At 40.9% G+C, this 26,512-nt stretch overlaps 1 protein-coding gene across 3 annotated transcripts in view; it reads right to left on the reverse strand.

Annotated features, from left to right (window-relative positions):
• Positions 1 to 26,512, reverse strand: part of ZDHHC2 (zinc finger DHHC-type palmitoyltransferase 2) — an 88,900-nt gene that overhangs the window by 41,593 nt on the left and 20,795 nt on the right. Inside the window, exon 1 of one of the 3 annotated variants that reach the window (XM_050801826.1) lies at positions 24,494 to 25,305. The exons of 1 other annotated variant lie outside the window; for it this stretch is intronic. In XM_050801826.1, coding sequence (XP_050657783.1) covers positions 24,494 to 24,623 — 130 coding nt within the window. In that variant the 5' untranslated portion in view covers positions 24,624 to 25,305. Of the gene's footprint in view, positions 1 to 23,932; positions 24,010 to 24,493; positions 25,306 to 26,512 lie in introns of those variants that run through there. One more of the 3 variants, XM_050801828.1, reaches the window with a different exon arrangement.

A 26,512-nucleotide genomic window follows, 5' to 3' on the forward strand; every position in this document is an offset into this window, starting at 1 on the left:
ATACTACAAATAAAGTTGCATATAGCTATTTTAAATGATTTAATAAGTACTAGCAACATTTTTTATCACTTGCCACTGGTTAAGTAACATTATCAAAGTTTGCAAATTAACTTATTTCATTAACAGATATAGACTATACAAGGTTTTGCTTTGTGATACTCAGGAAATGAATGTTCTCTCAACCATGTTTACTTAGTTAGTAAATTAGTGATTTACCTTGTAATTTTCAGTTTAATGGCAGAGTTGTCAAGTTCAAAGTTTCCTTTCTCACAGTGTAAAAACACATACAAAGTTATTGTCAAATGCAAATATTTTTGTTCAAAAGTTACTGTTTAAGATTGCTCAAATTTAGCCTCAAACACTTTTCTAATACATATGTATATAAAGATAATATATGAAAAATAGAGACTCATTTTTGAAACAATATAGATAGTAATCAAATATAATACATTTATTTATAACAATACAAAAACTAAATAGCAATACTGAACATAATTGGGACAGATCTTCTAAAAATAACTATTGGTTTTTATGTGGATTTTGAGTTTTAATTCAGGATTATTTAATTTTCTTACTTCACAGACAGAATTTCAGTTTGGTTAACAGTGATGCTGATATTTATTCTCCAATTTTACCATGCAGAAATTTCAAGTGTTGCATAGCCTTCTTTATCCCATTTCCTTTAAATCACATATTGAGATAAATTAATAGTTATTTCAATTTTAGTCAACAGAAAAGTGAGGTTTACTCAGTTTTTACTAAAGCAAATGAGCTTTATTCTCAAAGTCACAATGAGTAGTACATTAATTCTACCTTAGAAATTCTTTTATTTTCAATTTAAACATTTCCTGCATGTCACAAATATGTTACAACTTCGAGCTCTGCTGGATCATATTAAAATTAATTCCTCTTTGAAACACATAGCATCTGCCCCATAAATGTGAGTAAGAGACTGACTTAGACAAACAGACCATGACAACTAATCTGAATCACATAAAAGTGGTATATCAAAGCGGACATATGTATTTTTGTGTGTGTGTGTGGGCATGGAAAACTCAAGAGAAAAGTTATCTCTATTACCATGTTAGCTTAGCACACTGTAGAACTCAACTCATAGTTGACAAAAGCGAAAGTAATCTCTTCCGTGAGACGAAGAAAATGCCTCTCTAAAGAGACAGAGAGGGAGAAGACAAAATAGTTCCTGTCCCTTTTAAAAGGAAAAGGTTGAGGGAGATACTCGCTTCAACTGGGCTTCAAGCAACTTTGAAAACAGAAAGGGTCTGTAACTTTACAGGGTTCCCTCCACCCCCACCTTGGTTTTGGCTCTTCCTCAGTACTGTACTTTTTTATAGTTGAATTTGTCAAATTGGAAAAGAGACTATTACTAAGCCTAACAGCGCCAAAGAGCAACGGCTCGGGATAAAGAAGGCAAGGTCCAACCCTGCCTCTGCCACTTGCTTGCTCACACAAGCTATCCCACTTACTCCACTACAAAGTGAGGGTGATCGCCGCAGCAATAGCATTAGGGCTGCAGTGAGGATTCAAAGGGAAAAAAAAAGAATATACTTAACATAGTGCCCGGTGTATAGTAAGCCCCCATGAATGTACCATTATAATATATAATCTTTCATTTCGATAATATTAACGGTAATGTATAACATATAGGAAAGGGGGCTAAAAAATGAAGAAAAATTACAAAGCGAAAAGTAATATTTGTACAGGCTCCTGAAATAATTAATTGCAAAATGTTGAAAAATAGACTTTGCGAGTGAACATAAGAGGTGAAAAATAATGTAAATCTGAATCATCTTATAAGTCAATTGCCTTTTTATACGGATGTATCATTTCAGAAACTTGTTTAAACCAAAAAGGTGGTATTCATTCTTAACAGAGTAATGATGAGACATTAAAACTTCGATCTTCATGTGCCAGTTAGTCCTTTTGAGAACTTAAATGTGAATCTATTTTGGATAAGCACTGTTTAACTTAATGAATAAAAACAATTACTTTTTAAAAAAATAAAAATAAAAACCTAAATCTTATATTCACCCCAAAGAAGTCAGGTGCAGTTTATTCCTGGGAATTAAGAGCATTACTATTATTACACTAAAATATTTACCAATCCTACATCTGTGGATAGTATCATTCACATCATCTAAATACACACAATCATAACACTGTGAATCACAATTTTAATTTTAATTTCAAACACTTATTTGCCTGGTTTTATCTTGGATTAGCCTAATTTCTTTTTGGTCCATGTCCTACAATGATAATATTTTGCTTTAGCAATTTCTAATCTTCTAATATACCTCCAGAACTTCAAGTTCCTCTGTGATTAATTGTGGGAATTACAGCACTTTCTTGGCCCTGATGGTATATAGGAAGAGACAAAGTGAAAAAGGTAAATTACTACTGTAGTTACCAATAATGTTCCTGTTTGCCCAAAGTAAAATTATGGCCTTCAGGAATCACATTTTGGGCTGGGCAGCCCATGCATGTAATCCCAGTACTTCGGGAGGCCAAATTGGGAGGCTCACTTAAGGCCAAGAGTTGGAGATCAGCCTGGACAACACATTGAGACTGTGTCTCTACAAAAAAAAAATTTTTTAATTTGCTGGGTGTGGCAGCACTGCCTGTGGTCCCAGCTACTTGGGAGACTGGGGCAGGAGAACTGATTGAGCCCAGTAGTTCAAGGCTGCAGTAAGCTATGATCACATCACTGCACTCCAGCCTGTGCGACAGAGCGAGACCCTGTCTCTCAAAACAAAAAAGAAGAAGAAATAAAGAAAAGCAAAGAAAGGAAAGGAAAGGACAGGAAAGGAAAGGAAAGGAAAAGAAAAGAAAAGAAAAAAGAAAAGAAAAAAGAATTTCATCTTAAAATGTAGAAACATCATCAATACCACACAGCTTGTAGTTTGGGTCACCAGTTATATTCTCTGGCTGCGCTTTATGCTTACCTCCTCCACCGCCACTAATCATTCCTACAAGAAACAGAGGAGAGCCAGGCACAGTGGCTTAAACCTGTAATCTCAGCACTTTGGGAAGCCAAGGTGAGAACACAGTTTGAGGCCAGGAGTTTGAGACTGGCCTGGGCAACATAGTGAGACACCATCTCCACATAAACTTTAAAAATTAGCCAGGCAAAGTGGTGGCCACCCACGGTCCCAGCTACTCAGGAGGCTGAGGTGGGAGGATCACTTGAGCCCAGGAGGTTGAGGCTGCAGTGAGCTGTGATCCTGCCACTGCATTCAAGCCTGGGCAACAGAGTGTGACCCTGTCTCAAAAAAAGAGAGAAAGAAACAGAGTAGGACAACTCTGTTTGATAAAAAGGCTGAACTAGTCAGTCCTCAGTTTAGAATTGGTAAGACTGATAAGAGTGATAGTTTTTTTTTGTTACAGCATTAATTGTTCTTTAAGAAATGCTTATGTAAAAATAAAACAGGTAAAACTGAAGTTAAAAAGTGAGATTGTCAAAGTAATAACCAATAATATAGAAAAGGATGACAAACTGCTTCTTAATACAACCTGGCTTAAATGAAACATCCTTTCAAATGTTTACCTCCCTTATCTCTTTTGACTGAACTATCAAGCAATCATTTAATCCAGGTGTCGGTAAACTAGAACCCTTGGTCCAAATACAGCTAGATGCCTGTTTCTATATGTAGAGTTTTATTGAAACATGTATGCATCCATTCACTCACATGGCTACCTGTGTGCTACAATAGCAGAGTTAGGTAGCTGAGACAGGGACAGTATGGACTGCAAAGCCTAAAATATTTACTGTCTAGCCCTTTATAAAGAAAGTAGTCCAGCCTCTATGTATTAGGGTTCTCCACAGAAAAACATTTAATAGGATATGTGTGCATGTGTATGTATATACTGTATTAGAACTGATTTAGTCTAGAGTGATTCAAACTCAACCTGGATTAAAAGCAGGGGACCATCTCAAAGATTATTTATTATGATATAAAGTGTTACTGTCCTAAATGGTATCTATTGAGATGCAGCAGCCCAGTAAACTGATGGTAACTTAAATGTAGTTGAACTTTTATTCACAAATACATCCAAAATTAAAGCTTTCAGATACCAAACTACATCTTCATAACAGACAAAAAAGTGTACTCCCCCCTTTGAATTAGCAAAGAACAGTTACGTAAGTGTTTTTAAACATGTGATTTTGGCATATTTTATTGCAAATTTATATTGCTGTGATTTTAAAATTTATTTTCTTAATCTGAATTTTCTTTTTCTTGTCTTCAAATTCAATCTCTCTCCTTTGAAAGAATAATTTACCTTTATTGCTCACACAGTAACTTTTCAATATAAAACTGCTATGCAGTTTCCAGATTCATTCTGACACAGGTACACCCTACCTTCAGCTAAGATATCTGATAATGAAGAATACCATACACACACATACACACACATCCCAAAACAGAGACTTGGTTCTAACGAATGAATCTTAAGGATAATTTTATAGCCAAGCTCCACTTTTTTTCTGTTTATCTTTACCTCATTTACTGAGGAACATTAATTGACTATACCATGCTTACACTGTTGAGAACAAAATGGTAAATAAGATTTTACCTCTATGCTGAAGCTTAGCATTTGTGATATTTTAGTTAGAAATAAAAACTAACTGAAAAAACATGTTTATGAAAACATTTTCAGTTAATTCACATAAGTAGCTCATATTTAAAACATTATGACAAAAATACTTTCTGCTTTATTATCTTTATAACATGCTTTAACATCTCCTTTCCCAACAAAATCTGTCCCTTGACTTCATGTCTCTAGCTGCCCATCCCACTTTCTGACCTTTTCACAGGAAAATTTAACAATCATCCAAAATCACTGTCCCTACCCCCAACCTCCTTTTACCTCCTCGTTCAACTCCAACTGGTCTAATTCCTCAGCATTCCACTGCAATCACTCGTGTCAAGGTCACCAACACCCTCCCTAAGCTAATTTTCTGTACTCAAATTACTCTAACAGAATTAATTATGCTCTTCTTTTGGAAACAGTCTGTCAAATTCATAGTGAATTCTTCGACAAAATTGGCCAGGGGAACCCCTTGAAGCCAAATCCTTTGTCCTTTTAGCTACTTTCCAAAAATCTCCGGTTCATTTTTAGTGTATTAGAGATCAAAAATGACACTGCTTCCAGACCTTATTTAATGACATGCAAGACAAATGTTATTCACGTTAACATTTTCCGTTTAATTGCGACCATACCCTTTTCTTCCTAATACGTTTTTTGAATTTATTTTCTCTATAATCTATCTACTTATAGTTTTAAAAGTCTTTATCAAACTGTTTCTTTTTTTTTTCTTTGCCGTCCTCATATGTCATTGTGATTTTAAGCACCTGCCTTTCTCTCCAGTCTCACCTCACACCTCTTTCCTCTTGTGCATGATGCTTCTGTCACTCTGGGCTTTTTTACATCTTAACCAAGCTAACATTGTACCCTGCCTTGATCCTCTGCACTGGCAGTGAACTGGGTGGTGGGAGACGTGGACTCCAGCCCAATCCTCCCAATGTGTGTGATCTTGATCACGGCACTCAGCTGAGTGGTGCTTTAATTTTATTGTTTCAACAAAAATTTTCACTTTATCTTGAAGGTTTCTCTGGCTACAAAATTATCTTAAATCCTACCCTGATGTATTCTTGGGGAAAAAATCTTGACTTTTAAAGGCCTAAGGCAAAAGTCATTCTAACAATAAATTGATCAGTAAATTAGCAGGAACTGCTTTGTCAAGGACAAGACAAGCAGCTTCAGAATACAAGCAACAGTTAAGGATAAAGGCTTCAATGGTACAAAACTTGAATCTCAAACACATGGTTTTCAGTTTGTACCTTCTCAGTTAACATATAAGCCAGTCCCGATATTCCTAACAGTCTAACCACAAACAAGGGGCGAGGCAATTGAGTTCTTCACTGGATCCCCACACAGTTCCTTGAAAACTCATTTTGCAGTAAGAAAATCATGATCTAATTTAAAACGCAATTCAATGACATCATCTCACTAAAAACCCTCCCAATGGCTTTGCACTCAATTTACAGTAAAATAAAGTCCAATCTCCTTACTGCAGCCTCAGTGGTCAAGCATGATCTGGCTCTTCCTCCCTGTCCTCCAAGACCACTTCTGGTCACTAGTCCCTTTGCTCACTAAGCTGCAGCCACACTGAGCTCCTGTTTCGAAAACACACGAAACCTTAGCGTCTTTGCCCAGTCTGAAAAGCTCCACACCTGACTCCACGCCCGGCTCATTCTTTATCATCCTTCAGGTTGCAGTTTAAATACCAGCTTTTCCTGTCTGGTTAGACCCTGCAATCGCTACGGCAATACATTGTTTCTCCCTTAGCATCTCACATAACCTGTATTTTCATCTATTTGTTTCTTTTCCATGCCCCACACTGAGGTTTGATCCTGTCTGATGTTTTACCTTGAACAAGTTATTTAGACTCTCTGAACATTATCGCAATGTTTATCTCACCCAGCTCTTTTGAGAATTAAACTAGAAGGTAAAAGTACCTAGAATAGAATTTGGCACATTATTTAGGACTGTTCATCAAATATGGAGGATAAATTCATCACTAAACTGTGACATGTTAAGAGTAGGAGTTCCCTAAAGTTTAGTGCTAACAGTTTATTAACAATCTAAGGGAAGAAGTACATAGAGAATAATTAGCATGTAGTAATGCTAACATTTTCTGCATCGTGAAATGCCAGGTTGTTAGGAATAAACTGCTGGAAGACCTTTTAAGGGTGAATAAGCAGAAAAATGCAAATAAATTACAATGTGGGCGAATTAGTAGAATGAGAAAAAACTAAACCAGTAAATTTGTAAACTTTTGCCCTACCTCTCCCAGAGCTCCTTTACTGTCAACCCCACCCATACCCGCAACCCACTACTCCCCGTCTAGATTCTAATAGGGTCTGGCATGCATTGGTCCTATGCCAACACCCTATGGCGTTTGATAATTTCCCCAGCCTCTACCTCAGAACACATATCTAAACAGTTATACGGAGCTAAACTATGTGCTAGAAATTATCAAAGAACTATGGAAAATGGCCCAGAAATTACCGGCAACCTTTTCCTGAAGACTAGCACAATGTGGCTGGGCGCGGTGGCTCACAGCTGTAATCGCAGCACTTTGGGAGGCTAAGGCAGCTGGATCACTTGAGCCCAGGAGTTTGAGACCAGCCTTGGCAACATGGTGAAACTCTGTCTCTACCAAAACAAACAAACAAACAAAAAAACTCCCACAATTAGCTGAGTGCAGTGGCGCTCGCCTGTGAAGCCAGCTAGTCAGGAGGCTGAGGTGGGAAGATCCCTTCAGCCCAGGAGGCGGAGGCTGCAGTGAGCTGCGATAATGCCACTGCATTCCAGCCTGGGCAACAGAGCCAGACTATGTCTCAAAAAAAAAAAAAAAAAAAAAAAAGGAATCGCACAATACCAAACACAAAAATGAACAATACTAAGTTAAATCATATAAACCAAGGTATGGGAAGTCTCTTAAGGGTAGGTTATGATCCAAAATATTCGTTTTCTGTGGTTTGGCCTCTAGATCAGCCATCAAAAGCTTCTGCATAACATCATTAACAATATAACAAAAACTAGTGACCCTGTGTTAAGGGAAGCCTACTGAGTGCAACATCCAAACACATCTCCCTTCCAGCACAGCAGACCCGAGGCTGCCCTGATTTTCCTCCCTTACCTGCTGGGCTATGAGATCAGGTGTTCCTCCCATTCCAAGTCTTTGGTGATAATACCTGTATTTGCTACAGCTGTCATAACAAAGTATCACAGACTGTGTGCCCTAAACAGAAATCTCTGTTCTCACATTTCTGGACTCTAGAAGATGGAAATTTAAAAAAATGTTTTAAATTATAAATTAGCAGGGCATGGTGGCATGCACCTGTGGTCCCAGCTACTCAGGAGGCTGAGGCAGAAAGATCGATTAAATCTAGGTGGTCGAGGCAGCATGAGCCGTGATTACACCACTGCATTCCAGCTTGGCAGACAGAGCAAAACCCTGTTAAAAAAAAAAAAAAAAAAAAAAAAAGAAGAAAAAGAATTGAGCTCAAATTGAGGTGTCGGCAGGGTTGGTTTCTTCCTAGGTCTCTCTCCTTCACTTGCAATGACCACCTACTCTCTGCATGTTCACGTCATTTTCCCTCGATGCCTCTCTGTATCCAAATTTCTTCTTTTAAAGACGGCAAGTCATGTTGGGTAAGGGCTTACTCTGATGACCTCGTTTTAATTTAATTATTTCTTTAAGGACCCTTTATCCAAATACATTCTGAAGTCCTGGAGTTCAGTACTTTCACCTAAGAATTTTGGAGGCACGGAATACAGCTTGCAGCATCCTCCAAAATCAGACTGCAGCTTTACAGGAGCATTTGCTGAACGCTCTCTATGCCAGGAATTTGCGCTGCCTTGACCACCCAGATTTAATCAATCTTTCTGCCTCAGCCTCCTGAGTAGCTGGGACCACAGGTGCATGCCACCATACCTTGCTAATTTATAATTTTATTTATTTTTTGTAGAGATAGGGTCTCCCTACGTTGTCTAGGCTGTTCTCCAGCTCCCGGGCTCAAGTGATTCTCCGGCGTCAGCCTCCCAAAGTGCTGGCATGACAGGCATGAGCCACCGCACCCGGCCTTGTGCTCAATTCTTTCAATGTTGATCTCATTTAAACCTTCCAACAATCTGTGAGGTTGGTATTATTATCATTTCAAATGCTGAGAAGACAGTCTCACAGCGGTATGACTTCTGAAGTCACCCAACTCATGATAGGATCTACAGATGGTCCTGTTTGGCCGCAAAACTCATGCAAGGATTCTGTGTGGCCTTCCAGGATCTGTGACATCGGATGCCTCCCAGCCACTGGGTTGCTTTGTCCTGGGCAGCCGTTCCCTTCCTTGCTTGCTCCCAGTTCTTGGTCTGTGTTTGATACTCTTGCCACTCCCTGCTACTTCTGATCTGGGTCACTCTAGAAAGTAGGGTTTAAAATGTCCTCTTCTTGTCACCCTTGCTCCACAAATCAACTTAAAACCTCTGCAAACATATAATTTTACAAACTTTGGATACAAAAAATTCAAATATTTGGCCATATTTCAGGATAGTACCTGAATACGGACTTGCCTAAGCATCCCACTTCAAGAATTTGGGGAGGAACAGGGCTCTGGGTTCCTAGAGGAACAGCAAAATGATGATACTAGAAAGAGTTAAGAGATGGAATAAGAGATGGAATAGGGGCTTCCTGACCTCCATCCTCAGCAGAAGAGAGGAGGAATGATAATTACTCCAGTTTGTACTACACAGGCACACTCCTAAAACACATACCTCACATGGAGACAATGACATTAAGGGAGACAGAACATGGATCTGTCCTGGATGGTAACTCTTAATCCTTACATTTATGAAAGTCTCCAGGTTATAAGTGTTTCTCTCCCCACCCAATCAGCAACATCATTTCTTTATTATTATAATTTATTGCGTTGAGAAGACTTGAGATCTACTCTCTTAAATAATTGTAAGTGCATAATATCGTATTGTTGAGTATAGGCACAAGGATGTACAGCAGATCTCTAGAACTTATTCACCTAACACAACTGAAACTTTATACCTACTGAACCGCAGCCCAACCCCATCTCCTTCTCCCTCCAGCCCCTGGCAACCACCAGACGGTCTGTTTCTTTTAGCTGACTTTTTTAGATACCTCATACAAGTAGAATAATGCAGCATCTGTCCTTCTGTGACTGGCTTTTTCTCATTTAGCCCAATGTCTTCCAGGTTCATCCGTGTCACACGTGGTGGCATTCAACATCATTTCTGTAGCAATTTGATGACCAAATCATTGCTCTAAATAGCTAAGCAGCTCCACCCGACAGAAACAGATGGTGCAAAATCTAACTTATCTAATTGAAGGCTGGGTAAACATTTACTGAAAGTTTGTATTTAAATCATTAGCAATGTGTGGGTCTTTCAATCTATCGGTTCTGAAAAAGGAATAAAGACATCACCTCATAATGATGGCCTTGAAAAACTCACTGCCACTTTCATCTTGGCAAAGGGAAGGACAATTTCGGAATCACTGACTAGCACTAAGCAATGTAGATAAATACGGAAATCTGATCTCAGGGCTGGTCCCCTGATCTTAGTGTCCTCATTTCAAAGCTTACTCAATGGAATCCTATAATCCCTGTCTCAGATTAAAATAGAAGAGGCTCCCAGTGCCAGCAAGCTGTGCAGATCTGAGAGCAGGTTTAAGTTTACTTCTCCTGTTTAGATACAGTTGTATGGGTCCTTCCTTTTCTACACATGGCTACAACTCAACTCCAAGTTCCTATAGTCACTGAATCTTTTCAGCTCCCACCCCCTTCCTTTCCAATTCCAGATGCCCTTCTTGAGGAAAGACCAGCAAGGCCATGACTGACTCCTTAGAACCATGTAAGTCTACAGTGGATCAACACCCTCAACAAAGATCTGCCTACTTTCCACATAATGGTTGTCTATGATCAAGGCGAATGGCAACTAGAGATTCATGTCCTGAAATACTCCCCTTATTAGTCAGAACCAAAATTTTAGACTTGGAAGTGCCTCAATGATTATTTTGTCCAATGTAACAGTCAGCTTTCTTATACATGTGTGGATGTATTTATTTATTGGTAGTATGCAAAAAGTCCCACATGATTCCACTCATAGGAGCGACCTGGAACAGTCGGACTCGTGGAGACCGAAAGTAGAATGGTGGCTGCCATGGTATATGTATATTTTCACATGTATATTGGTTATTTCATCATTTAAAAAATATATACAATCAAGTAGAAATAATTTTTATAGAGTATTTTTTAATGTCCTTAGATCAGTTTCTTATTATCTGGTATACTCAGAAGTATCATAGAGGACAATGTTGAGAGTTCTTTATTTTTCATGATCAAACGTTAGCTATTTGATTTATTAAGCAGAAAAACCAATGCGTCTTTTCTGCATCTCCAAGGAAACAGGCAACGTTCTAAAACCATCTCACAGGGTTAGGAGCTATATGTTGAGTGCTATACGACCAGAGTACACGCACACGTAACACATTTAAAAATTAAACCAATTATTTCTAGGTTCATAAAACTATTTGACACTTATGAGTACTTTACAACTCTCCAGAGAAACAGACTACCTAAGGATGTAATTCCAACCTTTGTATTTATGAGTTCATTGGAATAAAATTTCCAGTAGCACACCTGAAGAGATGAATTCAAAGATTTAAACCAACACTAGCACCAGCAGTAACTGCTGCACGATAGCACTAGGTCACAATATCCATTAAAACATTCAAGAGTATCCAGCTATTCACTAGCTCACTCTTCAGTATCGGGTCATCAAGAAGCACCATTTTCTTCTGTAACTTCACTGTCATACATTCATAAAGTAAACATACACAATTTTTCTTTGATCCCAGCTGGAATTATAAAATGCCTTTCCCTTCTTATTTGCAGCAAATCATACTCTCGCCCAACACTGCCTTCACCTACAGCATGAGCCCAATCTCTCTGACAGCAATTGCTGAAACAGTATGTATATTCAGTCACAGCCAAAATAAATTTGACATTGTCATTATCTGGCTACCCACAGTTGAAAGATTTCCAAGACTACTGCTTAAAGACACAACATATTGTAATAGTGTAATGTTATACAAGTACCACCTGCTTACATACGAGATGTATTCATTAACGTAAGTGAGAAGTTCTAAAAAAATTATGCAAGGAATTGAAGAATCCAGTCATCAATATTTGGAATGAGTCTCTTCCTCTGCTCAATGTGTAAGCAGCATCTCAGGTTTCCCGCCTGTATCTCTCCCCTAATTTTACGTATGGATTTATGCTTTCTCTCACTAAAATCATTTCACTTACTCTGGGTCTTCGGGCAAAACAAAAACCTCGCTCTTCATTTATAAACCATGTTCAGTCCCTGTGCTGTGGATCAGAATCTAGTTCATGATTAACACCATACATTCACGATGCATTGACGATGCATTCACGTCATATTTCCCCCTCCTCCTCACCCGCTCCTGTTTACCAGTTTGCATACCATTTCCACTTGCTAATATGTTCTTTCAAGATTAAATTTCCATCTGTCACTTATGTGCTCTGGACTCTCTGGCTACTCAAAAACTGTTGTTGAATTCCTGCCTATGTACAGTAAGCCACAGGCTCTCGAGTTTTCTGCCCTGGGCATGTCTGATGACCAGCAGTCTCATAAGGAACACACTACCCAGTAATGAAGGCCACCATATGGGCAACACGGGATTCTTCACAATCCCCTGCCCATCAGCTTTTTTGCTGAACCACGAAATGGCAAGATGGTAAAAACAAAAACACAAAAAATCAAAACAAACCAAAAACCTGCTGCAGTGACATTGATACATCTCATGGATACCTCTAGAGACCTTCAAATTTGGACATGTTTACAAGGGCATATATAGGTTTCTCTGGAATGACACTTCCATCAAAAATCACCTGCTCCAGAAAAACAGTATGGTGTCCTCAAAAAATTAAACACAGAATTACCAGATGACTGACCAATTCCACTCTTAGGTATCTACCAAAAGAATTTAAAGCAGGGACTCCAACAGGTATTTCTATACATTGTTCATAGCAGCATTATTCACAATAGCCAAAAAGGTAGACACAACTCAAACCACCATTAATGGATAAACAATATCTGATATACACATACCATGAAATATTATTCAGCCTTTGAAAAAATGAAATTCTCACATATGCTACTCTGAAGATATTATATAAGTGAAATAAACTAGACTCAAAAGGATAAATATTGTATGATTCCACTCGTAGGAGTGACCTGGAACAGTCGGACTCATGGAGGCAGAAAGTAGAATGGTGGCTACCAGGGGTCGGGGAGGGCAGAATGAGGGTTAGTGTTAACTGGGAGAATGAGGGTTAGTGTTAACCGCACAGCAATGCAGTTTGGGAAGATGACAAAGTTGGAAAACGGACGGTAGTGATGATCGCACAGCATTTTGAATGTACTTAATGACACTAACCTGTATACTTAAAAATGGTTAAAATGGAAATTTTTTATGTTATCGATATTTTACCACAATAAAAAATAAAATAATCATCTGCTCTAGAGCTTATTCTCAAACCACAAATTAAGTTAAAAATCAACATTATCTAAAGTTTTCTCACCTCTGGTCATTTCCATGCTGAAAAGTTTTCATTGTTGTTTAATATCTCAAAAAAATAACCGAAGTGATAAGCAGAGAAAAACAAAGCTTTGTTGAGCTGTGTATGCCTAGCTAGGCATTTCTGCGTGCTAAGTGGCTCATTCATGAGTCTCCCCAGATTATCAGTGCTTGAGATTCAAAAGAATGCCCAGCCAAAATTCCAGTCTTCGTTGACCTTTTCCAGTCAATAGGAAATAGATGAAAGAGAATGTAAAATCCTCAAACTCCAAGGGTCTTGGATAGTAGCTTGATACGTGTATCTATCTTGGATATATTGCCTTAAATCAGAGTTAAATTATATTAGGTATACTCTAAGAAAGCTGAGACAAGGAAAAAGAAAATTGAAACATATGTTAGAAGGTCTTTTTAAATCTAAAAAGGGTAACAATTTTAGCACATTAAGGGCGGGTGGGGGTTAATTATCTGAAAACTACTAAAATGGACTACAGTTATCTCTAGGAAATGCTGTTGGAGTGTTTCCTGCAAATGCATTTCACTTTTTTTTGTGGTTATTTTATAAGTACACTGGGGCAAAAATTTTACATTCTAAATTGTTCTTATTTTTTTTTTAACTATAGATATATGAGGATATTACTTATTCTATTACACTTATAAAGATAATTTATCTTTTAAATTTTCAAGTGAGTTCTACAATTAATTTTATCGTCTAAATTCTCATTACAGATAACATTTTAATGTCCAGAAAGAAAAAAAGGTTTTTTATTGTTATATGTGAAACCATACAAATATTACCAGCTTGTTTATAAACATCTGGATGATCAAACAGTAAAAAGCCAAAATAGATAATCCCCTCATGTAGGATTCAACATTCTTTGTTGCTTGAGATGTCCACCCTGCTCAGTTCGAACTGAACAAGTTCAGCTGGCACTCACCCTTTGATTCATCCAAGAAACATACGTCCCAAATGTTACTACGCGTTAATATTTATGTTAGGCACCCGGGCTATAAGGGTGCATAAACCAGATATGGTTACCGCTCATGAAATTTTCTGTAAATTATTTTCAGATAATAAGAAAAGTTAAGCTTGCCTAACAGAGTAAAGCCTTTTAAATTTGGATTGAATTAATTCAGATATCCCAGCAACTCGTACACTGGTATACGAGATTCTTTTTGGTAACCTTGTAAGTTACACTGAAAGTCATCAGAGTCAGTAATAAGTTCAAAACAAGGGTTCAATGTGCACACTGTTAAATTCTCAGTCCTCCCCCACTTGATGGTTCAGTACATGTGGCAATGTTGATTCCTCCCTCCTCCTTGATACCCTTTCCTCCCCAGGCTTCAGGACACCACACTCTCTGTTTTCCTTTCCTTCACTGGGCGCTCCTTCTCAGTCTTCTTTGCTGATTCCTACTCATCTCCTGAACTCTCAGTGTTGGTCATCTTTGGTCCATTTCTCTGCTCATTTGCATTCTCACATGTAGTAGAACAAATGTACCCAGTGCCAAGTCTTTAAATCCACTTATATGCCGAAGACTCCCGAATTTATTCCCGCATTCTATACCTCTCTCCCAAATGCCAACTTCATGTGTGCAACCGCTCACTCAGCATCTCTATTTCACGACAGCACTTCCATTCCAGATCTAATGCAACCCTCCACACCACCTAACTGATGCCTTCTGCATATCACCCTTTCGGTTTTTTGGGTCAAAAACAATGGAATCATTTTTTGATTCCTTTCTTTCTTACACAACTCAAATCTGTCTGTAACTTCTGCTGTTGCTACTGTAAAAATACGTCCAGAATCTGATCACCTCTCACCATTTCCAATGCCCATGCCATGGTTGACACGATCATCGCTCACCTGGATTGATGCAGTAGCCTAGGTCCACAGCGGCCAGAAAGATCTTTTCAAATCTAAGTCGCCGCACATCACCCCTGTACTCAACACCCTGCAGTGGATTCTCATGTCACTCCAAGTAAACCCAAAGTTCTCACAGTGGCCTCTGGCCTGAGGCCCTCCAAGATCTCTGCTTTCTCCCCACATCTCTGACCTATCACCTACTTCCCTTTCCCTTGCTTACTACACTTCAGCCAAAATGACCTCCTTGCTCTTCCTCAAACATGCTGGGCTGACCGCTGCCTCTATGCTTGTAAATCAAAGTCCCTTGGCCTGAGATACATTTCTCCACAATACCCGCATGGTTAAATCTTTCAGCTCCTTCAGTTCTCTGCTTAAATTTCATGAGTCCTTCTCCTTCTCCGGTCACCGTATTTAAAATTGAAATCTTCCTCTGGCATTCTCAGTCCTTCTTGCCCTACTTTTTGCTTTGTGTCATGCCACTGATGATCCTCTAACAAATTATCTAATGTACTTACGTTTTTTATTCGTTTTCTGTCCCCTAATAAGAAATGTAAGCTCCAACATCTGTCAATAGATATTTTTTGAACGAATAAATTAATAGGGTGTCCAATGAATTACGGATGGTTAAAATGCATTCAGTTCTTGGATTTGTTAAAGGGCAAGTTTATGGGAGGCTACGGTGAATCACTACCCTCCTCCCTCTTTGACTGGCATACAGTTCTTTGTTCTGCATATCTTAATTTTCAGTAGGTACCAGTTCTGGAATAAGTTGCATTTTATTAAAATATGCTGTAATTAAGACCTTGATTAAGTCAAACTGGTCCCTGCCCTATATCTTTTCCCATTTACTGACCTCTCTGGAGATGCCCTGGCTAATCACTAGTCATAGTTAAGTACATAAATCCCTGACTGCCTTTCTTCCTAAAACAGGTCACATGGAGTTGCCCACTTAGTAATAACTTGATCACAAATTAGCCCCTGGAATTTGGAGCAAGCTTATGACTTTCAGTTTGAGGCTCATAATTGAAATCTTTTTCATGCTCTGCAATTGGCCTCAGGTGTCCCTCATCACAGCTCCAGCTCGGCTGTTCCGGACTGGACTGTCCTTCCCACTAAAATACTGCCAGCAGGCTATGTACATTACAAACACAATGCCAAATCACACCATTCCTCACACCCCTACAAATCTAGTGAAAAGCCATACTTCAATTCAGCTACTACCTCTCTGAGAGGACTCATGGGATCCAAAGGGATGAGGGATACAGTTCAGTCTGAATTTTAAGTCACCCTACTCCATACACACCCTTCAAATATGATGAAAATCCATTCACATAATGCAATAAACACAGGGACAGAATTTAATGTTATCTGTACATAAGAAAATAGGTAATCATGACAAAGCCTTTCTGGTTTCCCAAATTTCTCTGAGTTATAATCACATAAAATTCTTGACACTATATGACCTTAGTTTTATAAGGATTATATCTTTTATAACATGATCATGGAGATAGACAACTACCTTGAAACTCTTTTATCATTTGAATGTTTGGTTTTAAAAGAATTAAAGTTTTTTCTATTATTGTTTGGTGTACATTTTCCTGACGAACTCCTCCGCACCATTCTGTTCCTCTGGGGCGGCAATGCTAGGGAATAAAAGGCCTAATTAATTTAAATACGGCAGGAATGCTTAATTGTACACTTCACATGAGGAGAAACTTCAGGATACCACAAAGAAGTACTGGCAAAGAAATAAAACCCAGCCAACTATAAAAGCACTTATTCATTGGCATTTTTAAAAAGTAATCCAATCAATAACATACCTCGAATGAACTACCATTAAGGATGCACTTTAGAGTCAAGTGCTAAGGTGACAAATGCAGCATATATTTTCACTTACGAGTATCTCTCAAACAAAAATGGATTTTATAACACTTCAGGCAACTAATATTTATAACTGAATTTAAAAGTCATAGCCAGACAAAACGTCAAATTAGGAAAAATGCTACATAAATGATATAAAGTGTGATATTATCATTTTGAAAGGAAAATTCTCAAGCAATCACGTCTGGTTTCTTTACAGCTATCCTACTCTTCTTAAGAAATCAGAGCATCTACCTCCTCCTTAGCACCCCTCCTCCTACCCCCTGCCTTGATAATTTCACTCTTTTCGCTTTTGGCATTTGATTGAAACAACAATCAAGACAATTATAAAAAAATTCCCTTAAAGGAATTAGGAAAAAATTTTCAACAATTTTCTAATGGACTATTAAAAACCTCATTCAATTATTTTATGCTTTCATTATAAATTCTCTGTAGTATTTCTAAATGGCAATATGTAGTAACAGAATTCCACATAATATTAAAACTGTCTTTCTAATGATCTTTGGAATATTGTTTTCCCAACAGACAGCATTAAGAATCTATGCCATATTCTAATCTGTCATTCTGCAAGTTAGACAAGACAGAATTTCTACACTCATCATGAACAGTGCTGGAGTCTCAGGGGGCCCATGAATCCATCGCTTCCTGGAGAAGAGAAGGCTGGGTGATGTGATACATCTGTCAAAACGCCGTGGTATAAATCAGCAGTATAAATTATGAAATGTAAGTATGCTTCTATTTTTCTGAGAAGGAAAATCACAAATTCTCCATCAAGATAAAAAATAAAAACAAATGAAACAAGAAAATCAATGAAGACCATCTCATGGAGAACCCCTTGCCCCCACATATACTCATCTCATGGAGAACCCCTCGCCCCCATATATACTCATCTCATGGAGAACCCCTCGCCCCCATATATACTCATCTCTGGGATACATTTGTCTTTTTTCTCCGGCTAGCACACTTCTCACCACGGTAACGAATAAAGATCAAACACCTGAGCTCGCTGGACCATGCAGCCTGAGATGTGGGCGCAACCACCTCAGCCCTGCCAGCTGGACACTGCCCAGGCTGGAACACTGCACCCGCTGTTACTAGGTTGGGGGAGCAGTGGTGGTTCCAGTGCTCTGTGGTGACCCTGCCAGGGAAGCAGCTCTTTCCAAAGGCCGTTCCTCGGGTGTAACGTCAGCTCCACTTCACCCACCTGCCCTTGGTTTCTGTCCATTTCTAAGCTAAGCTCTCCAGGCTCGCCGTGGAGTCAGAGAGTTGCATTCACGCCCAGTTTAACCTGCCAGGTCACAGGCCCTGGGCTGAGAGCAGAGTAAAAGTGGCCCGAGCATTGGGTAAGAAGCGAGGGAGCTAAAACAACCTCCTACTTCATAGCAGAGGCAAACACTGCTGCTTATAATCTTACTCTGAGGCTACGTCAACCACTAAATATATGTGGTCAGATCTGTAACTTGACTTAAAATTCACTTCTACTTAGGTGCTCCCCAAAAGCTCTTTATACCTCCCTCATTGTTTATCCTTCTCCACTGACTCAGCAGCCCACTTACATGTCTAGAGTGAGACGTTTTGCTTTCCATTTCCGCTTTCCTACCACTCTGCTGCGGAAACGGCATCCGGAAAGGGGGCAACCCCTCTCCTCATGCCCAAGCCAGCTAGAAAGCTTTGGTTTTGGGTTTTTTCCCAGAGGTTGTGTTTTTTTTTTTTTTTTTTTCTTGGCTATTAGGAAAAGATCTCTATTAAGTTCTCTTTTAAATCATTTCTGTGGCGGGAAATGCCTGGGAAGTAAATGCTTTTGAATGAACCCTACTCAAGCCCTTAAGCAGCTGCCTTCTTTCTAAGCTCATGGAAACACACCTTCTCTAGAGACAGTTAATTATCTTGATTTAAGAAACCATCCCGTCAGCTTCTGTTTAATTACTGGAAACATTCCTGCAAGTACAATTTAACGGCAGGGATGACATTCTTAGTAAGCAATTGCAAGCAAACTTTTCTACAATAAGCCTCAGTTTAAACTGAGGTTTGACCCCTAGATCCTGTCCTCTCACTTATTTGCATTATACAACTGAATAAGACTAGCTAGAAACCACGAGATTAATTCATTCAACATTTATTGCGCATCTGTACATGCTAAGACTGTGCTAATTGCCTTACATGTTTCTCTCTAATAGGGTTTAATAGCAAATAGTAATGCCGCATCGTCCAGTACATCAAAAGAAAAGGAAGTCTCTGACACACTAAATGGAGCCAAGAAAGCATTAAGCAGAGTCTTTTCTCTGACTCCCCTTCCGACCTGACCATTTATATGAAATTAAAACGGCAGCACAGATCAAGGGTTTGGAATACATCATATTTTATCCATTTGAATTTTTAATTTGAAGAAATGTTGAGTTTTTATCACCCTATTCACATAAATTCAAACCTTTAAAATATTCAACAATATCAAGAAAAGTCACAGAACTAATATATTTAGAATCATCATGCCCAAGGTAATAATTTTTTTTTTTTTTTTAATTTTTTTTGAGACGGTCTCGCTCTGTCACCCAGGCTAAAGCGTAGTGGCGTGACCACAGCTCACTGCAGCCTCTGCCTCCCGGGTTCAAGCAATTTCTTCTGCCTCAGCTTCCCAAGCAGCTGGGACTACAGGCAGGCACCACCACACCTGGCTAATATTTGTATTTTTTGGTAGAGAAAGGATTTCACTATGTTGGCCAGGCTGGCCTCAAACTCCTGACCTCAAGTGATCCTCCCACCTCAGCCTCCCAAAGTGCTGGGTTTACAAGTGTGAGCCACCGTGCTGGCCAACCAGTAATCACTTCTAAGGTGATTTGGGCATTAAATGTTTTACATGCATCAGTTTTCTATGGATGTGCCTTATATTCCCCTTTACACTATTTTAACATTTAAAACAGTTGGCAAAACCAAGTAATGGCAAAAACTACGATTACTTTTGCATCAACCTAATAGAACATCTGTATTCCCAAGATCTACTGCCTGTCCTTTTTTGTAAAAAATGCTTCATTGTCCTACACAGTTTTTAAAGTAATAGTTTAAGTATCAGGAATATCAAGATATTAATAATATAAAGTGACAGTTTAAATCAATAACAAGAATACATACGTTCTTCTGTGCAACTCAAATTCATTTCATGGTGGAAAACAATCGAGAGCCCCAGCAGACTCTATCCTGGAGCCTGCAGTGGCCTTGAATGAATGGAAGGTCATAACTTCACAGAATCCAAGTGGGAGGCTTTATGTATTTTGTTTTTAGGGATGTTTGTTTGCTTGTTTGTTTAAAGGAATGAAAACATGGCTGCGTATCTCTCAAACTGATCCCTAGGTATTATAATTACTGTGGAATATAATAGGCTGCAATCATTGCTGAGGGATGTTTATTAATAAAGACAGCAAAACTGTGAGTAAAACCTCAACAGCCCAGTGGTCTAACTTCCAACGTACTCCAAAGCTCAGCAAACTATTGCCCAAGGGCCAAGGTTGGCCAAATATTTTTGTTGAATAAAAGCCACGCCCATTTGTTAAAGTCTGTTCTATGGCCGCTCTCTACAATAGTAGAGCTGAGTGACTGGAACAGAGAACATATGGCTTGCAAAGCCAAAAATATTTACTATATAGCCCCAAACTACAAAGCCCTTTAAAACTCTGAAATTGTATAAAGACTGCTGGCTTATTTGCAGAGCTCTGTCAACTCTTTGTAAACAATAATAAAGTTAAAAAGAGATGCTGAATAACTTCATTGGGCTGAGAGATTTGGAGAGGGGTTTGTTGGGAAAAGGAGACATCTGGATATCCACATCACAGCAGCTAAAGTCATAGTTGACACCGCCGCTAGGTAACTTGGAGGAAGAACATTGAACTTGTGGCAACTGTGGAATTTAGTTTTAACTCTTTCATTTAAAAATAAAGGAGGGATTAGCCTGGATGACCTTTAAGCTTTTCAATCTTCATGATTGTTTAAAATGATGTAACTAAAACCATACGCAAACTCAGAACCATGTGAGTGCAACATCATAATAAATGTCCCATAGCACCTGCCTAAGGAGCAGGAAAGTAATACATTTTAGAAAAATGGGAATTGAACTGGTTACACAAGGGTATGTGGAAGTTTCTTGTGTACTACTGACACTTTTCAGTAAATTTGAAATAAAGAAAATGGTATGAAATACTTAAAACAATTTAAACGTTAGCACTTAAAAGGGGAAACTTCAGTGCCCTTCTTCAAGTAAAGTTAACACAGCGGCAGCCCTAAGGGATCTGTGAAAACATACCCAAACCATGTCGTGTGCTGACTGAATGGCACTGGGAAAGATGCGGACCACCCTCACTCCCTCCCATAGCGCATCCTGAAGTTCCCCTTACAAATGTTACCTTTTTTATCTTTTTATCTTAAGTAAGTTTATCTTACTTGATGGAAATCAACCTCCTATCTAAAGAGAGCAAAGACAGTTAAGACACAAAAGAAGCCAGCAGTGGAGAGAGGGACTAGAGGGACAGGGGAGAGGGAAAAGGAGTGGTAAGGGAAGGAAAGGATGGAGGGGGAGGAGTACAAATAGAAGAGCCTTGTTAATCAACAAACAAGATAAACGTGGTCCAAAGGATTAGCAGTAGAACTGTCTTTTGTGATCTTTTCTTTGGCAGAATAGGAAGCTGACTTAACCAAAAATACTTGACTCTCACACAATATATGTACATCCCATATATTTTACATATACACATATTCCACAAAGAGCGGTTATTTTTATGAAATACAAACACTAAGCAAAAATTATGCTAACTGAAAAAGTGCCTAGAGAGCCACATACATCCACGTTGTTAAATATAGAAACTAACTGTAATGAGAATCATTATCTCCAGTTTCCAAGGATACCAGGATAAGCACTACTCCTAAATTGCAGTTCATTCAGCAAAGGGCACAGAATAATTTATATTCAGGGTCATCCCTAGCTGAGAGCAGATGTGGAAGGAGGACCAGGGTAAATCACCTTGTTTCTTCTATTCCATTTGCTACCTCATCCAGCTCCCAGCACCCGACCCCCACACTCTGGTCCCAACCTTGGCCAATGTTTTATGCAAGACATTTGGAAAATCTGCTTGTAAATGGCAACTTCCAAGAGGAAAAGAATCTTCAAAAGGCAGGGCAGTCCGAGATGTGATTAATGCTGGGGGTGGGGTGGGGGCTGGTATTACCATTTGCTTTGTCTGTGAAAAGGAAAGGAGGCTGGTTTTGTGTGTCAGTCACACTAGTCGCCATCTTTCCCAGTGCCTATGAGAAAACTGTACAGTTAATTTCAACTTCCCACTCAACCAAGGCTATGCAAAGCTTGCCACTCATAAACTGCCATGGTCTCTAGAATCAAATTCAGCTTCAACTTGTTCTTCATTCTTAGACTCTAGGATCTGGATCTTTCATAACAATTACTTTTTGTTTCTACAGCAATAAACATATAAAAGCTACTTTCTGAAAACCTAGGAGCTATTGCCTCTGAATCATTTATTTGTTTATTCAAGACCACTTACTGTTGCTTTCAATGTCGCAGGCATTGCGCCAGGCCAGGCAGACAGGCACTGCGCCAGGCAGGCAGGGACAAGAAGTGATAGGTAAGGTATCAATAATAGGCCATGACAATTAGGCAGTTTTAAAAGAAGCATTCTTCCTCTTAGTCAAATCGTCACTTACTGAAATAGTGATGTGGATTTTATGGACACTCGAGATTTGTCTTATATTCACGGAAAGTACATATAAACACATGATTCATAAATAATAGCAATTTTCCATTTCTTTCCTTTTCCATCACCTGTCTACCCAATATAATAGTAAGGCCTGCCATGTAGCACCTCAGCTAGGAGCAGACATCCTTCTAACGGGCAGAAAAGCTCTCTCTCCCTTCAAATGCTTCCTCTAAATGGACATGAGACACTGCCAAGATAAGCGTCTTAGCTTAATGTGATAATACAGGAGAATAAGCTATTTTGATAATGAAGCCCTTCTAGCATGTCCCTTCTTTGCAGGTTATAATGATACTGTTCACTGTCTTTAAGAGGATGAAGGAATGAAATACAACAAGGTTCCCAACAGTTATGTAACATGTACAGTCTATCTCAATAAGGCAAGCTATTTCAATATTAACAGTCAATACAAAATTTACCTCACGTCCTTTCCTATATATTTTAGATGACTTGACGACCACATACCTAAATGCATTCTCATGATGATGCCTGTACAGCCTCATCTTTTCCTAACAGACTCAAGGTTTTTTTGGATTATTAAGCTTGTTTCTAAATCCCTTAAAGTAATAATAGCAAATTGCAAAGCTATCAAAACCATATAAAATAAAAGTTAGTCTCGGTTCTCTTAAAACTTACATCAGTGATTATTTTGATGTATCATTATGACACTTTCTCACAAGGAGCAACATTTTGAGGTCAGATAGCTTCAGACAAGATTTTATGTCTGAATCTTGAGGCTTTGAAAATGCTGAGGTTGTGAAGATTCAATATAATAGGCCAATATTTAATCTTTTCCCTTGTCCCACCCAAAGCTAGCGCTTGGTAGGGCAAAAACATAGACACTTGGTTAGGTGGAGCACCAAACACAGAAAGCATTCACAAGTCACTGTCAGAAACGTCATTCTCTGCTTTAACATCTTTTTCTGATAACCCAGACCAGTTTTCATAAAACCTCTGTAGGTAGAAACCAGCTTACATTAAGTGACATCATTGTACTCCCTACTTGTGCATAATAATCAACTTTTTAAAAAAATTTAATCTTCAGCATTAGAAGTATCCTACCCACCAATTCAGGAACCTAGAACTCGGACTGGAGCCACCTGGCTCTCTGGATGTAAAAAACCTCAGACGATCACCTCTTTTTTTCTCTCCCTACTGTTCAAACAACTAAATTATGGTTTAGTGTGATGCACATGTCCTCAAAAATACTTTCTAGTAGCTCACCTCCTCCACATCCTTTTTAACTAGAAAAGTGTCCAACTGGCAATCCTCAAATCATAAAAGCAGCAAAAACGCCCGAGCGCTGTCACAAATTTTTAACGAGTGGATTGACGCCAACCAGCAAGGGATCCAGCTCCGCCGCCGAGGCCAGCACCCCCGCGCGGGTCTGGCGCAGCTCGGGGCCGGGCCCAGCTCGGAGCCCTTCGGCCCCCGGCTCACCTCGCCGGCCTCGGCCTCCCCTGTCCACCGCGGTCCTGGGGACCGTCCGCCCCTCTAGGGGGTGTGGCCGGGGCGGCGGCGGTGAGCGGAAGGCGGCGGGAGGCTCGGCGGCGAGTGCGGGGCGGAGGCGACACCGTAACCCGAGAGTCGGGGCGGGGGGGAGGGCGAGGGGCGTGCGCGTGGAAGAAGCTGCCCGAGGCTGCTTTCGGCAGCGGAGCCGGCGGGACGCGGCAGGTTGGCGGCGCCAGGGGCGCATCCGGGGGGCGAGAGCGGAGGCGCGGCTGAGCGTCCCGGGACCGTCGGGGTGGGCTGAGCTGAGGGCGCCGCGGCGGGGGGCACACTCACCGATGCACAGCTGGATGGCGTAGGCGTAGTAGGACCAGCCGAGCAGGAGGGTGATGAACACCACCGGGATCCAGTACAGCACCCGCCGGCACCGCCGCCTGGCGCTGCTGCCCGGGCCCGAGGGCGCCATCTTCCAGCCGCATCCACCTGCCCAGCTCCGCCGCCGCCCGCGGGCCTGGCTCCGGGGCGGGCTGGGCGCGCCCGGCACCCCTGCCTGGACGGGCTCCTGGGCGGCGGCGGGGTGCGCTGCGGCCACTGCCGCCGCCGTGGCGCTAACTCCCCATCCCGCAGCCCCGAGCCGGCGCCGCGGACTCCCGGCTCCTCAGCCCGGCGGAGGCGGCGGCTGCGAGCGGAGGACGAGGAGGCGGAGGGGGGCGGCGAGGCGGCGGCGTCGGGAGGCTGTGCTCCGCCCCCGCCGTTCCCCGCCGCCCGGCCGCCTCCCCTGGCGTGGCCGGCTGCGCCCTCGGGCGGGCTCTGCGGGGATCCGGGGCCCTCGCTCGGGCCACCTCGGGGGCTCCCACCGTGGCCCCGCCGCCTCCGGCTCGGCCTCTGGATTCCGGGGAGGCGGCGGCTGCTCGGCGCTGGCCCCCGGGGCGGAAGGGGCAGCGGCGGCCCCTCCCCAGGCGCCTGGCACTCGGGGCAGTTGGGTCGCGGGCGCTGCTGCGCTTGGCGCAGGGCTGGGGTCGGAGGCGAGGCCGGCGGAGCAGCTGCTGCGCGCGGGACCTGCCGCGACCCAGGCGCCCTGAGAAAGTCTGCAGCGCGGAGGCCCGCGTCCCCGCAGCCGGCGTGGAAACCTCGCGCTTCAACTTGCGGGTCCCTGGGAGCCCGCGGGGGCCGCGAGGAGCCTCCGTTTACTACTCGGGCTTTGGGGGGAAGCAGAAATGCACAGCGAAGAGGGGGTGCCGAGCCGGCGTCTGGCATGGGAGGGGCTGTGGAGAGCGAGGAAGAAGCATATTTGGTTGTGAATCCAGGCACCTCTGGAGTTAGAAACACAAGTTCTTTGCTCTGAGAATGTTGATTCTTTGGATAAGTGATTGAGTGACTGTGACAGGGGCCGTTCCCACTGTCCCCTCCCTGGAGTACGGTGGTTCCTTCCACCAAGTATTTATTCTTTTCCTCAACCCGCTCGTCACTACTTTCGTGGTGGCAATTCCAAACTTAGCAGATAGCCTATTCCAAAGCGGTTCCCAAAAAACACCGTAAGGGAACCTAAAGGTAGCCCAAACCTCTGATTTTACGATTCATGAAATGGAAAATAGACAAATGCCTACTTTGCTTTTCCTTCATCTGATTATGAACGCACCTGATCCCACAGGGAAACACTTCAATCAATGAGTGTATGTAAATTATGTGCATCACTACTATACATAATAGGCACAATTTTTCTTAACATTAGTGAATATGTGTATTTACACCACACAGCAACCATAGTGAATGAAATTACTTCTTATTCATGTATAGAAGTTAAAAAAAAAAAACTGATTTACATGAATTCAGTCAAAGAAATTTAGCTCTGGTGTCTGCGATTATCTTTCTGTGACTGGATTACACAACAAGCTAATCTCTCCTGAAATAGCTACTACGTTACACACACACTCCACATCTCTTTCCATTTCTCTTCAAAAATGCATAGAAAATGCCAGTCAAGTTTCTATGGGACTTTAAATAATTGAGAGACATTATGTCCCAGTGAATCACTTGATTTTGCTTTAGCATTTGATATTCTCTTTGGGTATTCTGTATATTAATATGAAAATATAACTTCTCTGGATGCCTTAATGTTTTTCATGGATATGAATCCTGTGTTCCCCCAAGTCAAAAGAGAGTAAAAAACAGGAATTAAAAGTTCCTCCTGGGACTGAAAGACCCTCACAAAGAGAAGCAAATCAGTGATTGAAGGTCAATAGAGACGATCAAAGAACGAAAAGGAAGGGGTCGGATTTTTCATACTGGAAACAGTGGAGAAATTGCAAATAGTGCCTCTGTAGATCCTGAATGCGACAATGCCCTGTGCTCTTC

This window comes from Macaca thibetana, chromosome 8, assembly GCF_024542745.1.
Source record: "Macaca thibetana thibetana isolate TM-01 chromosome 8, ASM2454274v1, whole genome shotgun sequence".
Lineage (NCBI taxonomy): Eukaryota > Metazoa > Chordata > Mammalia > Primates > Cercopithecidae > Macaca > Macaca thibetana.